The sequence below is a fragment of the Muscardinus avellanarius genome (genome assembly GCF_963383645.1).
Source record: "Muscardinus avellanarius genome assembly, chromosome: 9".
Lineage (NCBI taxonomy): Eukaryota > Metazoa > Chordata > Mammalia > Rodentia > Gliridae > Muscardinus > Muscardinus avellanarius.
This window is the reverse complement of record NC_137795.1, coordinates 113983879-113997883: the sequence shown is the minus strand read 5'-3', so window position 1 is coordinate 113997883 and position 14005 is coordinate 113983879. Positions and strand designations below refer to the sequence as shown.

Genomic DNA, 14005 nt, shown 5'->3' with positions numbered 1-14005 from the left:
CAAGGCCAGCGGCTCCTCAGAGGCCTTCTTCGGCATGGGAAGCCCGCTACCGTGGGGATGAAATGCCCATGGCCCGTGTCTCAGGAGACAGGGCATAGAGCACTGCGGGCAGGACCTGTGGGGCGGGTGGCCCCGGGGCTCAGGCCATCTGCAGCGAGGCCGCCCTCCCAGCCTTGGCCCTGGGGAGTGGGACGAGGTCCGCTGTGCTGCGGTCACTTGGGGAGCATGGTGGCCTGTCAGGACAGCCAGCTCCACTCTCGGCGCCTTCGTGCCCAGGCTGAGGGCTGTGGCGCGGTGGCTGGATTCGCGGTAGGTGTGCAGAGCTGCGTGTCCACAGGAGGCAGAGCTCAGGAAAGCAGCTGCTGAAAGGCTGGCCCGGGTGGGAGGAGGACCCACACGGCCAACAGCTCAAGCCCACTCCGTGGCAGTCTGCCTGCACTGTGGCTCCTGGCGGCCGAGCCCCCAGGCTCAGAGTCCCTTCGCCCTCAGCCTGGGAGCTGCATGTACTCTTCCTGGCCCTGGCTGGGAGCTGGGTGCTGGGTACTGGGTGCTGGGTGCTGGCTTCTGCCCCAAGCGTCCAGGGAGTGAACATAGCCTCGGCCCTCAGGATGCAGTGTGCAGGGAGGGCAGCAAGCAGCTCCCGGAGGCTTCTTCTTCCAACAATAGAATCACATTTTCTGAACTCCTGGGGTTGCTGACTTTCTCTTGCATAGAGTTGGATCTGTCTGGGTTCCGGGGGGCTTCTGTGGCAGAGCAGAGACACCGTGACGAGGCCCCAGTGCTCAGGGTGCCCAGACAGGCTGTGCAAGGGAGACAGGGGAGAGAAAAGACATTTTCCTGGGGCTGAGGCATCTGTCGAAGGGAAGAGAAAGAAGTTTGCAGAGGGCGGGTCCAGAACTGCCAGGGGCTTCAGGGTGCAGTGAGGCAGAGGCCGGGGCAGCTCGTGCTCCCCGTGGGTCTGGCAGGGCAGAGCGGCGCCCAGGACCACCTGGCCTGCTGAGCAGGGCTCAGGTGACTGCTCGCGGCACCCAGTTCACCGCCCTAGCTTGGCTGCTCTCCGTGTCGGTCTCTCCAAGGCTTCTCTTTGGGTGAGCGTTCTCCATCAGCAAGTACAAGACATTTGTACGAAAGAACGCTAGATGGAAAGGGCCCTTGGTGAGCAGGCAATCGGTCCTCCCAGGTGTTTTAATGTATGAAATAATGCAGCCAGCAAAATTATGTGCGGGTGTGCAGTTGTGTGCCTGCATGTACAATTACGTGATTATTAAGGTACCTTGAAAAATAAGGCCGTGGTGTGTGTGTGTGTGTGAGAGAGAGAGAGAGACAGACAGACAGACATACTAGGGACTGAACCCAAGGGCATTCTACCTCTGAGCTACATCCCCAGCCCCATTTTATTTTAAATTTTGAAAGTCTCACTAAGTTACCAAAGAGTCATACTAAGTTGCTGAGGCTGGTTGCAAACCTATAACCTCCTGTCTCGGCCTCCTAATTACTGAGATTATAGGTGTGTACCACCATACCCAGCTAAAGCCAGGGTTTTTTTGTTTTGTTTTTGCAGGTCTGGGGTTGGAACCCAGGGGAATTCTACCTTCGAGCTACACCCCCTGTCCTATTTTTTATTCTTTATTTTGAAGCCAGGTCTCACTGAGTTGCAGAGGGCCTCACTAAGTAGCTGAGGCTGTCCACGAACCGCGATCCTCCAGTCTCAGCCTCCTGAATGCTGGGATTACAAGCGTGCGCCACCACGCCCGGCTAAGCCAGGTGTTTAAAATGTGGTATTTGAGGAAAATGAGTTCCAAACACAAGTCTGAACTTGAATCAACTCTGTGACGTTCAAGGGCAAATCCACCAAGGGGTTGTCAGCAGTAAGCGTGCAGGACTTGAATCCTTTGCTGCGCAGGAAGTCCTGTTTTTTTTTGTTGTTGTTTTTTTTTTGTTTTTTTTTTGGTGGTACTGGGGTTCCTGGAAGCCCTCCTTCCTCCGGGCTACACTCCCAGACCTATTTTATATTTTTGAAACAGGGTCTCTTACACCAGCACGGCTGGCTTCGAACCTGAGCGATCCTCCTGTCTCCGCCTCCCAAGCGCGGGGATTACAAGCATGCGCCACCACGCCCGGCTCAAGGAAGTCCTGTTTTATAGTTAGCCAAACATGACATCATTTCTCCCTTTTATGAAGACAATGAAGCAGAAGAAAGTTGCATAAAGAAGTACCTCTAAGCCGGGCGTGGTGGCGCACGCTTGTAATCCCAGCACTTGGGAGGCTGAGACAGGAGGATCGCGGTTCGCGGACAGCCTCAGCTACTTAGTGAGGCCCTCTGCAACTCAGTGAGACCTGGTTTCAAAATAAAGAATTTTAAATTCAGATTAGTTTGTAAAACAAAATAATTGGTTGAGATGAAAGCTATGCCTGATCTACAAGTTTGGGGATCCTCTCTGCCGTACTTTGGTTTTCTTCTTCTCTCTCAGCTTCAAGGAGAACAAAATACTAAGAGTTAAGTGACCCCCAAACTTGAAATTGAACCGTGAGGAGGGAACAAGCCGTGGGCGGCCTGGGGCGGCCATGCCCTCTGACCCAGCACACACGCACACCGTGTCACGTGACGGAGGGCTCGTGCTTCCTGAGCCTGCCTGCTCCTGGTCAAGTGGGGCTGTTTCAGGCACACATGTCAAATCAACTCATTTGAGATGCGGTGGGCCCCCTGGGTGGCCCTCTGCCCCCTTCCTCCCTGGGTCCCCTCCCATGGCGGTGCAGCACCTGCCCCTCTGGAGCAGAGACAGATGCTCAGGGCTCTGCATCACCCAAGGTCATCGCAGAGCAGTGGGACTCAGGATTGAAAGGGACGCGCCTGTGGTCACTCACACCCCGGGCCCCGGGGCCTGGCACAGTCGGAGTGGCTCAGTTCAGTATTAGATGGGTAATTGGGCCCCAGAATGGTGTGTTGCTCCTGAAAACGCAGAAGCAGCTGCTCCCCCAAGGCCCTGCCCTTTGGCTTAATTAGGCAGTGGCCAAATGGAAAGATGTGAATAGCTTTTGTGTCCTGGGCTCGGCTCCTTCTAGCCCCGAAATGCCCTGTGCTGCTGAGCCTTTGTTTGAGGCCCTGCACTTGGGAAGCCCCACCCCCTCCTCCCATCCAGTTCAGTCCCATCTGCCAGGCCCCGAGTGGGGAGACCCCACCCCACCCAGGGGACGAGTCCCCAGCTGAGCGGACACCAGGCCCTATTCACAGTTACATTGCACTATTATCCTTCCTACTTAAGGTGCAGTGCTGAGGCCGACCCGCCACTGTGCCAGGGAGGGGGCCTCGGTTTCCCCACATCATACATCTGTACACCCCCAGCACCTTGCCGGGGACTCTCAGGTGCTCGATCAAAGCTAGTCAATAAATTGAACAAAGTCATTGGCCTGCGAGGAGCGAGCCTGAGGAAGCCTCAGAGCCCTCTCAGAACCAACCCATCATTCCGGTGTGAGAACGGTGCTCTGCACGTTGGAAGCATCCGACAGAGCCCGTGGACAGCAGGTGTGTCCCGCAGCAAGTGAGTTCACGTGCTAGCTCTGAGCCAAAGGGTGCTGGGGAGGCGCAAAAGTTGCCTGTAGAAAGCAGCTGCTCATGGGCCTGCCTTGCGTCCAAGCAGCCGGCGACTTATTTCTTACCGACTTGGCTCTTTTAATAGTCTGGCTATGAGGTTGAGGGCCTCCGGCAGCCTACAGGGGCCACTCAAGCTTGCTCTGCCCGTGGGCATGGCATATACCCGGTGGCCTCGGCGCCTTGGCCCTGGGGAAGCCTCAGCATGGGCTCCGTGGCATCATCGCTGTGGAGCTGGGCCGTGGCCTTGGCGGGCCTGGCTGCAGGGCCCGGCTGGGATGGCGGGGCTTCCTGGGAGCTGGGCCGTGGCCTTGGCGGGCCTGGCTGCAGGCCGGCTGGGGCGGCGGGGCCTCCTGGGAGAGCTGGCTTGTCTGCTGTGGCTCATCAAGGCGCTCCCTCCTACGTCCAACAAATCAACCTGCAGTTGCAGCATTAATGATTATTACAGAAACCCGTATCAGACCCAGGTCCCGTGAGAACAGAGAGGCATGTTAAGATTGTGCTTCCCTCCTGTTTTTATATTTTCACCTCTTCTCAGATTCCAACCTGATATTCACTAGGAGCAGAGCAGAGGTGGCCATCTTGGCGAGGACAGCCTCACAGCCGCTTTGATTGGGGCATGTCGGTACTGTGGCTGAGCATGCTGGATAATCTGCACTCCAGCCCTCAGCTCTAGGCAGCTGACTGCTAAGCATATGAGACTTAGGTGTCTTCGGTTCTGTCATCAAGGCAGGACGAGAACACTCAGAAGGCACCCAGTGGGGTGTCGAGAGAAGAGGCACAGCCCTCGCGCGGTCACACGGGACTCGCTTCCAGCTGCCTGGCCCTGAGCCACGCTGCAGGGGAGCTGGGGCCCAGAGCACGTGGGCAGGCCGCCTGGTGCTGTGGTACCCATCAGTGAGCAAGTGCTGCTGAAGCCCCCAGACCTTGCCAGCAGCTACCGAAGAGGGCAGGGCACAGGGCCAAATCCCTGTTCTCAAATAGCCGGGGACAGCAGGGTGGTAAGGTGTGCCGGGAGTTCCGGGCTGCTGTGGGGGGCGGAGTGGGGGGTGAGCACTCTGGGAGGGGCAGCCAGGCTTCTCTTGCCAGCATCAGCCTGGTCTAAGGTGGTTCTAGATATATGAGTATTGAAAGTTATCTTCCACTTATACCATTTAAAAGGCGTGTATGCCTTTAAGTTTTATTTTGAGAAAACATCTTGCAAAATGGGAAAAATTACTCAGTACTGCTCTGTAAACACTTTATCCCAGAGCTGTTTTAGTTAGTCTACTCATGCTGCAGGACCCAGCACTGCAGCTGAAGCAGCTGCAACCTCTGCAGCAGAGCCAGGTCTTCCAGGGAGCCTGGTCTGGAGCAGGGTCTGGGCTCTGTAGGAGAGCCAGGTCTGCAGGAGAGCTGGGTCTAGGGTCTGCAGCAGAGGGAGGTTTGCAAGAGAGCCAGGTCTGTTGCCTGTTGGGAGGGATGGTGGTGCTCCAAGCCAGGGCTGCAGCCTCTGAACTGAGCTCACGAGCCCCTCCAAGGAACACAGCTCCCTGTGGCACACGTGGGAGCCTGTGGGTGTGACAACCTTGGTCAAAGTGTGAAGTTATCTGAGCATCATGGCAAAGCCCATTGGAGGTGGCAGAACCGTGTCCCCAAGAAGTTGCAGCCACGTGGCTGGAGCCGTTCAGAATGACTGGGGCCCTGGAAGGAGGACCCCATCGTGGGAGTGAGTGCTGCAGCCGGCCAGGCACGGGGCCCCCGGCAGGCCTGTTGAGGCTTCACCCTCCACGGGAGGAGCGTGTTCCCACACTCCCGTGTCTCAGCAGGTGCCCGTGGCGATTCTGCACACGGGAGTGTGCCTCATGCCCGCAGCGGTGCTGATGGGCTAGGCAGAGCGGGGCGGGGAGAGGTGAGCCTCCTGGGCCGTGGGTTCATGCTGGTGCAGAAGAGCAGGAGCGGCGACTCAGGGCCTCCCTTTCTTTCCCTGTTCTTTCCAGCACAATACTCCAGCAGTTGCACACACACACACATGCACTTTCTAAGCATTGCACTCATTTAATTGCCCAGCATATACAATCTTACATATTTTTTATTTAATTTTTTTTTTTGGTGGTACTGGGGTTGCTGGAAGCCCTTTTACCTCCGGGCTACACTCCCAGACCTATTTTATACTTTTTTATTTGGAAACAGGGTCTCTTAAGCCAGCACATGCGGCTGACTTCAAACCTGCGCGATCGTCCTGTCTCCGCCTCCCAAGGGCGGGGATTACAAGCGGGCCCACCACTCCCGGCACAATCTTATATATTTTAAACATGATACATTTTGCACAAATACATTTTATGTACTGGCTCTTCTTATTACAAAAGCAGTGCATGCTCAATTTAGAAAATATAAATAAGCAAAATAAAAAATTAAATCAAAGCCACCTGTTATTCCACCAAGATTGGAGCAGAGCCTGCCATTTCGGGGTGTCTCCCGGCCTTGCATTTGCTTTTGAAATCTGACGTCCTATGATAAGGCTTTCTCTGTGGTCACGTGCTCTGAGGCCCTGGTACTGGTGGGGTGCGGGCTGTTCTTTGGCCATTCCCTGGGCACCTTGTGCTGGCCGGCCCCCGGGGTCGCTTCTGTACAGTGTGTTCTCCGAGCCGGAGTTCCCAGCCTGGAAGCTTCGGCTGCGGCCCCTCCCCAGGCCGCAGGAATCCGCGGTCTCCTCCGCAGCTCTGTGCCCCGTTCCTTCGTCTTACCCCGTTACCGCTAATTATGTGCTGCAAAGAACTCTCACCCACCAGCCGCCCTGTGTGCGCACGCTCGGCAGCACCGCTTTGTTCTCATTTTTCCTGGAAAGGTGCGGAGAGCTTTTCCTGAGCCTTTGTGGCCTCCGTCTTTCGGTGGAGTTTGAGAATGACAGGTCTTTTCTCTCAGGGTGATCCCGCGCTCTGTAATTTTCTCCATCAGATGCGGAATTGAGAAATGAGACATTTGCATTATTGTGTGTATGGATGAATTTCTGTCCCCAGAATCCTATTCAACTTATTTTGCAAATTGTGCTAGAAAGAAGTAGAAAATACTTTGAGGACGCTGCAGAAGAGGTCTCTTGCAGCAGAAGGGGGCGGGGGGTGCCGAAAGTGATGACTCTGGCTGTGGTGTCCGGGCGGGCGTGCACCTCTGCTTAACCTGCGTCCTTACGCCCCGAGGATTTGCACAGAAGGTGTCAGTCTCCCCGGTCTGGGCCTGCGGGCACTTCTGCATGTGCTGCTCCGGAGGACAGCCCCACGTGGCTCATGGGTACTGTGGGGTGGACGTGGCTGATGGCACGGGCTCGGGCCCCTGGCTTGCCCCTCATGCTGTTGGCTGGCCGTGGAGGTGGACAGCAGCATGACACGCAAAGTCCAGTCTTCCATGTTCTCCATTGGGCCCTGCACCTCACCCTTCTCTGCAAATGATGTTTCATCTGGGTGTTTGTAAACAGTGTGGACAAGCCCATTATTTATCTAGCTGGAACATTTAATTTTTTTTTTTTTTTTGGTGATACTAGGGGTGGAACCCAGGGGCTTTTCTACCTCCAGGCTACACTCCCAGATGTATTTTTTATACTTTATTTGGAAACAGGGTCTTACTACGTTGCTGAGAGCCTCACTAAGTAGCTGAGGCTGGCTTCAAACCTGTGCGATCCTCCTGTCTCAGCCTCCCAAGTGCTGGGTTTACAAACCCGCGCCACCACGCAGCCTAGCAGGAACATTTAAATGTTGGGGTTCAGAGAACGTCTCTCTTTGGAACCTTGCTGTTCTGGGCCCCCTAGGAACTCCCCGGGACCCCCCCCCGGGGGATCAGAGCAGCCAGAGCCCAGCTGGGAGGGACGGGGCCCTGGGCAGCAGCCACCCTCAGGAGGGCACCGAGTCCTCCATGAGGACAGGCAGGAGTCGCCACGCCCTCAGTAGGCAGTGCCTGTCCACGCAGCAGAGCTGGTGGAGGTCCCGCCCTCTGACACAGGAGCTGTAGGCACCAAGCAGGGTGCTGTGTGCTTCACAAGTTAGCTCCTAGACTCCCCCCCTCCCCCGGAAAATCAGCAGCCTCACTGATACTGTCCCACGTGACAGATCCCGCACTGAGCCGCGGGGACTCGGCAACACGTCCCAGCTGTGGGTGGGAGCTAGGGTAGGGCCTGAGCTCCTGGTTCCTGCTTGCCCTAAACCTCCAAGCCACTCTGCAGCGGGTGCAGCCTGGCCTGTCCCGGGCCTGCCGCCCTCACCAGCTCGGTTTCACTTCCCGCTGTGGAATGGCTTCTCTGAGACACAACAGAGGCGGCACGTCATACTTACCACCTGTGCCACACTGGAGACCGGCCTGCACGGCCGTGTCCTCTGCCGCGGCCGCCTGTGCCCTTTCTCACTGGGAACTGGATGTGACGTGAGTCTGCCTTCCACGATCTTCTCAGTGAGAGGCTGAGAGGAGGCGGCGGCACCCATGCACAGGTGCACACCCGAGGTGCCCGCCCTCCGCCTGCAAAGCACTGGCCTTTCCTCTGCTGATGAGGAGGCAGAATCAGGATGAGAGCAGACAGCGGGTCTGGCCCCACTCCCCTGGGGTGGCCCGCGAGCTTCCTCCCACCAGCCTGCAGGGTGGACGCTGCATGAGCCGCCATTCTGGTCCTGCCAGTGTGCGAGGACATCGAGGGACTCCTGGGGGTTCTGGTGGCCCCACGTTGGTGCCTTTGCTCAGGAGAGTGTCTCGGTTGGGTCTGCTTCCTCTTTCTTCATTATGCAGCACCTGTGGGTTACTGAGCTGTTGGAACTGCTGCAAAGACCGTAATTGTCTTCAGAAACCCAAGGTCACCGGGCTAAATGCTCCAGGTCATTTTTATTAAAGAGGTATTGTCTCAGATCACAAACAGAATCTTCCTCTTCAGTGATGAGGCTCAGACTGGATCTTACATTTCTTGCAGAGTATTTTTGCATGTTGTTTCAAGTGGCTGTCCGGCCAAGTGGAGAGCCACTAGCCAGAACTTCCTCCGGGGCTGTGCGGGGCGTGCCGGAGCTGGCTTTGCTGAGCCGGCGCCTTCCCAGTGCCCGGCAAGGCAGGCCCGTGTCTGCAGCTCCGGCTCAGAGCATCTGCGGTCCTTGTCAGGACGGCTTTGTTCCGGTGTTGACTGTGCCCCTTCTGCTCGCTGCCAGGATTATAAATGAGGGAAAATTCACAACGTAGTGGGGTTCGGCTCCAGGTTTCCTTCAGGGCCCGCCCGTCTAGTTTATGCTGCGTTATCAATGATGTTTTGCTCAAATAAAATGTCCCTAGATCACAGATCTATTTTGAGCTCACTTCTCGGGTTATTGCGCACAGAATATTTACGCTGGTGATGGCCGTTCTTGTCACTTGCTGATAAGAGTTCCTGTTGTGGCTCCGGAGCATGGGTACCAGGAGCCGAGGGGGCGCCGGGCCTCAGCTTCAAGTCCCATCCAGCAGCTGCCGTAGCCCAGCCCTGTGTCCTCACGGGGCTCGGTGGCCGCTGCCCTCTCTGTCACCGGCGGCCGTGGACGGTGCTCTCAGGCGCGGGCAGCAGTCAGCCTCTGTCCTCCTGAAGGGAGCGCGAGCACCTGAGCAGCCACCCGCCATGGCTGTAGGCTCAGGCCCACGGCGCAGCGCCGAGCTGTCCTCGCAGACCGGCCAGCCTGGGGGATTTCAGAAGCCATAAGCTACGACCTGGTGAGACAGAGTCACCACCCACGTGTTTATTCCCCATTCCAATAAAAGTGGTTTCCTTTCCCTTAGAAAAACTCTAAACCTGAGAGAACAGTGCAGAGAATGGGCGGAGGCCAGCTTTTGTGTTATTGATTTATGGACTAGAGTTAGCTAGGAGCTGTTTGGCAGGACACGTGGCCCCACAGCCGGCCAGCGTGGTCTGAGGACAGCTCCCTGGCCTTCCCTCCTCCCTGTCTTGTTGGGACATGGAAGGCGTTCAATGTCCAGGGTGGCCGGCGGGAAGGAGCTGCCTCCAGCAGGTTTCCGAGGCATGAGGGGCCCAGGAGGGGCCGCACAGCATCCCTAATGGACACGCATTCATTCAATGTTCATCAGTCCCGGGGCTGTCCACTGGGCCTGCCCTTCCCCATATGTGCATTGGGCCAGGCACTTTAAACTGCACTTGGGAGCCCGGAGGCTGCCTTGCATCCAGGAGCAGGAGGCCGCTCTGGCCAGGCCATCGTGTTGACTGAGAAACTGGCCGTTCTGACTCCATGGATCCCCCAGGTGTGATCTTCACCTCGTCTGAGGGCTGCGTAGCAAGAAGCGGGGTGAGGGAGGGGGAGCCGTGGCCCGAGTGCCGGGGGCTCTTGGCCGTGGTGTCAGGTGGGGCTCGGTCACAGGCAGCAGCGCTTCGGTCACTCAGGGTGCAGTTCTACGCGGCTGAGTCCCTGTGGCCCCTGAAAGCTCCAGTCAGGAGACCACTCGCCCGGCACCTGGACTCAAGGTAGCCCTGCCAGCTCCTCCTCAAGTGGGGCTGGGAGGGCACGGGATGGCACCACCCTCTGGGTAGACAAGCTGGTGCGGCCTGTTTCCAAACGGTACGCTCACCTTTAGAAGTCAAGCAGCTAGAATGAACACCACGCAGGACTGAGTGGCAGTGCTGTTGGGGACCCTCCCCTGCCGGGGCCCTCCTGTCACACCATCCAACTAGAAGCTTCAGCACTGCCATGCTCTGACCTGCTTCTGTGGAGACACCCCTGCCTGCTACCTACTTCAGGCCTGATCCCAGCGCCGTCACCCTGAGGAGCCTCCCTGGGCACTCCGCAGAGTCCCCTGGCCTCCTCTTAGGGGTGACCAGCCCGCTGCCATCTTCCCGAGGAAGCCCAGCAACTTGACGGCAGCTCCCCGTCGTCAGCTGTTCCTGGTGCCAGATGCAGGGCACTGCGACCCAAGGCCTGAGAGCCTCACCTGCCTGGAGCCAGGCCTGGGCAAGCTGACGACAGTGGCCTTGGCTGGGTGTGTGCCAGGCCCATCCTAAGTATGGCACCTGACCCAGTCCTCACACAGCCGCGAGGTGGGGCCTTACCACCGAGCTACAATAGCCAAATAATGGAACCGGCCTAGGTGGTGGTGTGGGTGTGCACACAGTGGAACTTTACTGGGCCATAAAGAGAACAAAATCATGTTGTGCAGGAAAATGGGTGGAACTCAAGAATATTATGCTAAGCAAGATGAGCCGGTCCCAAAAATTTAATAGATGTGTGTTTTCTCTTATATGTAGAAACTGGAGAAAATTCAGAAATAAGGGTGATATCAGGTAGAGCAGACTCCAGTGAGTGATGGGGTCAGGGAGGGGGATGAAGGTGCAGGGCAGTCATTGGGTAATGCTAGTACTGTACAAAGTTACCGTCTCCCAGCTCAACCTCGGGTACCCAGCTGTGGCTGACTGCGTGCCTCGGTAGGGTTAAGTAGGACGGACTTCTCTGGGGGACTCATGGAGCCCTGAGACCCTCAGAACCACATCCTGGCTTCCTCTCGCCCAAGTCTATGACCCCATGTGCACAGATGGGAAATAAATGGCCATATACGTCCCGGGGCCAGGACTGGGTGATGTACCTTTTGACATTCTCCCCTGAGCCTGGCTTTCTGTTTGTTCATTTTGCTTTGTCTTTGAGAGTCTCAACAAGTAAAAAAGTGGGTTGAGTTTTATAAACATAGGGGGCTTAAAACCTGTCTGTAAGCTTCAGGTACCTGGAGCTGTGGCGAGAAGGAAGGAGCCCTGATCACAGCCGCTCCTCGCCCTCCTTCTGCCAGAGGCCTCAGTCCTCTCCCAGGCCTAAGTCCACCTCTGGCTCCTTTGTCTCCTGGCCATCGCCCACGGCCCCACGAGAGCTGAGGCTGGTGCCATGCCGGCCCGGGAGGGCCGCCCACTCCAAGCACCCGTGTTGCGCTGTGCCTGCTCACAAGCCCGGGAAGAAGCCCGACGCAGGCTGTCCACCCAGAGGGCCAAGCGGGCAGGAAGGAGTGACTGCATGGGGTCAGCAGGTTTTGTGAGTCTCTTCAGAGCCAGGGAGGATGGATGCAGAGGAGGAGCGGCAGGGCCCGAGGTCCTCAGCCGCTGCCCTGGGAGTGGGAGGCTGTGGGTGCCCATGCTGGCCGGCCCCTGGTGCGTGGCCTTCCAGGAGGACTAGGAGGGCACAGTCCTGGGCTTGGGTGCCCTCAGACGTCTTCTTGGCGTCCTGTCATCTGGACGGCACAGGTTAGTCGTGTCTTTGGGATGGAATCATCTCCTCATAGCTGTTGAAGGCTTCCAGAATGGCTGTCAGCTGGGGCAGGAGCTTGCCGGCCCGTCCAGAAGGTGGGCGCGGCCACCAGGGTCCCAGGGTGCCACGTGGTCAGTTTGAGCACTGTTTTGGTAAGAGGGAGAAGCGCCAAATCAGGATTCTGCCTGCTGGCACTGTGGAATCTGCGCCTTACCAGCGCCTGGCGTCTGGCCTGCCTGCCCATGACAGGGGCCTCCTAAACCGTCCTCCCAACACTGTCCTGAAATGAAAATGGTGCGCTGGCTGCACGGGGCAGGTGCACAGGCCCCTCCAACCCGTGGTGTGCATGTATGCGTGTGTGTGTGTGTGCATGCGTACATGTGTGTAGGTGTGCATGTGTGTCTCACTTGCAGTGTCAGGCCGCTTCAGTCTTCATCCCTTGTGGTAAGGGTGCAGGTGGATGCTGCCCGTGAACACTGGTGTGTGCTGAATCCGGCACCTCGGGGCGGCTGACGTCACCCAAGGGCCAGAGGGCACTTGCTCACGGGGTGGCCTCGGCTCTTAGGATTGCAGGCGGGCTTGAGGGCTCAGTGCTGGCTGCCCGAGCCCCTGGGCGCTGGGCTTCCCGAGGCCACCAGCCCTGACTCTGCCTGTTGGGTCTTGCAGGAGCTGTGCCGGCAGCGCATGGCTGCACGGCCTCCCGACCGCCCCGACGGCCCACACACGTCCCGCATCAACAGCGTCTCCTCCCAGTTCAGCGATGGGCCGATGCCCAGCCCTTCCGCACGGAGCAGCACTTCCTCCTGGTCCGAAGAGCCCGTCCAGTCCAACATGGACATCTCCACCGGCCACATGATCCTGGTAAGGCCTGCGTCCTCTCTAGCGGGTTCCACGGCTCTGTGCCTGTCGAGGAGGAGGTGCTGGCTGGCTGCCCCTTGCAAGACAAGCGCGGCCTCCTGCGCCCTCACTGTGGCAGCAGTAGAGAGCCGGCCTCCCTCCCAGGAGCCAGCCACAGGCTGCGTCCAGAGCAGGCTCTCGGTCAAGGTGTGCTCCTGCTCCTGCCCTCAGGATGCACGTTCCCACGTGCTGCGTGCACCAGCTGGTTTTCAACGTGGGACTCACGCCTGTTGGCACCTACAGAGTGTGCCCCGCCTTCTTTAGTCCTCTGGCCAGTGAGCGGGTCCGGCCCCTCCACCGCCAGCCCACCCGGCGCTGTTTGGGGCCCATGGTGCCACGTGTGGCTCATCACTGAAGGTGGGGCTGGGAGGAGGGGCAGTTGGTGCCCGTGCTCAGGGCCCTGCCGGGGCCGCACAGCTATGCACCATGAGCCATCAGAGCTGTCCTGCGGACGGCCTCCCCATGCATCCCGTCCTGGTTGGAGTGCCCACGTGGCATGGCTGCCGGTAGCCGCTTGGTGCTTAATTAATGTCTGGGTTTTATGAAGAGATGTCCATAACTCAGCACCCTTGCAGGCTGCACCCTGCCTCTCCAGGCCACGGGCAGCTCCCGGTTCAGTAGCTGCTAACACCAAAAGCAAAGCCAACAGCTGAGTCACTTTTCATGGTGGAGACAGAGCCTCCTGTGGACAGCAGGCAGAGTCCACCTCCTCGCTGAGCCATACTCTGACAGCCCAGCCGTCAGGGGCCAGGGTCTTCCCACCATAGCCAGCTACCCAGGTTTGGAGACAGGCCTGAAAATTGCTGCCATTGGAGGGAGACTTTTCTTTTTTTTTTTTAACAGATTTTTTATTGAACATAAATGGTATACATTTAAACGATACTTGATGCCCTCTCCCCCACCCCGCCCCCATTTTCCCTTCTTGGGGGGAGACTTTTCTTGCTTGGTTATCTCATTTCAGCGTCAGCTGCTCCATTAGACCACAAAAAGCCAGAAAACTATGTTTCTGTTACTAAAATAGCCTCATTGTAACATCGGGGGGTCAAAGCCAGAGGCTGCCAGCCAGGCCAAGGCCTCGTAGGCCAAGACGGCCCCATGGATGCTCAAGTCCGTCCTGCGGGAAGCGCACCATCCGGACCCCTTGGGCGAGATGTCCAAGAGAGTCGCACACAGCACTGCGGCCCAGATGATCCAACACGAGATGGAGCCTGAGGGGAAAGCCTGACGCTCGTGGTAGAGCCCACCGTGGCTGCCTGTTCCTGCCTCCTTCAGACTCAGGAGGGCAGGCAGAATCCCAGCACCCCAGTGATGTCAC

The 14005-nt window shown here is 57.8% G+C and overlaps 1 protein-coding gene across 1 annotated transcript in view; it reads left to right on the top strand.

Annotated features, from left to right (window-relative positions):
- PTPRN2 (protein tyrosine phosphatase receptor type N2) overlaps nt 1-14005 on the top strand; it is a gene marked incomplete at both ends in the record, with an annotated part of 666019 nt that overhangs the window by 571748 nt on the left and 80266 nt on the right. Inside the window, one exon of the mRNA XM_080701298.1 lies at nt 12460-12654. Coding sequence (XP_080557424.1) covers nt 12460-12654 — 195 coding nt within the window. The remainder of the gene's footprint in view (nt 1-12459; nt 12655-14005) is intronic.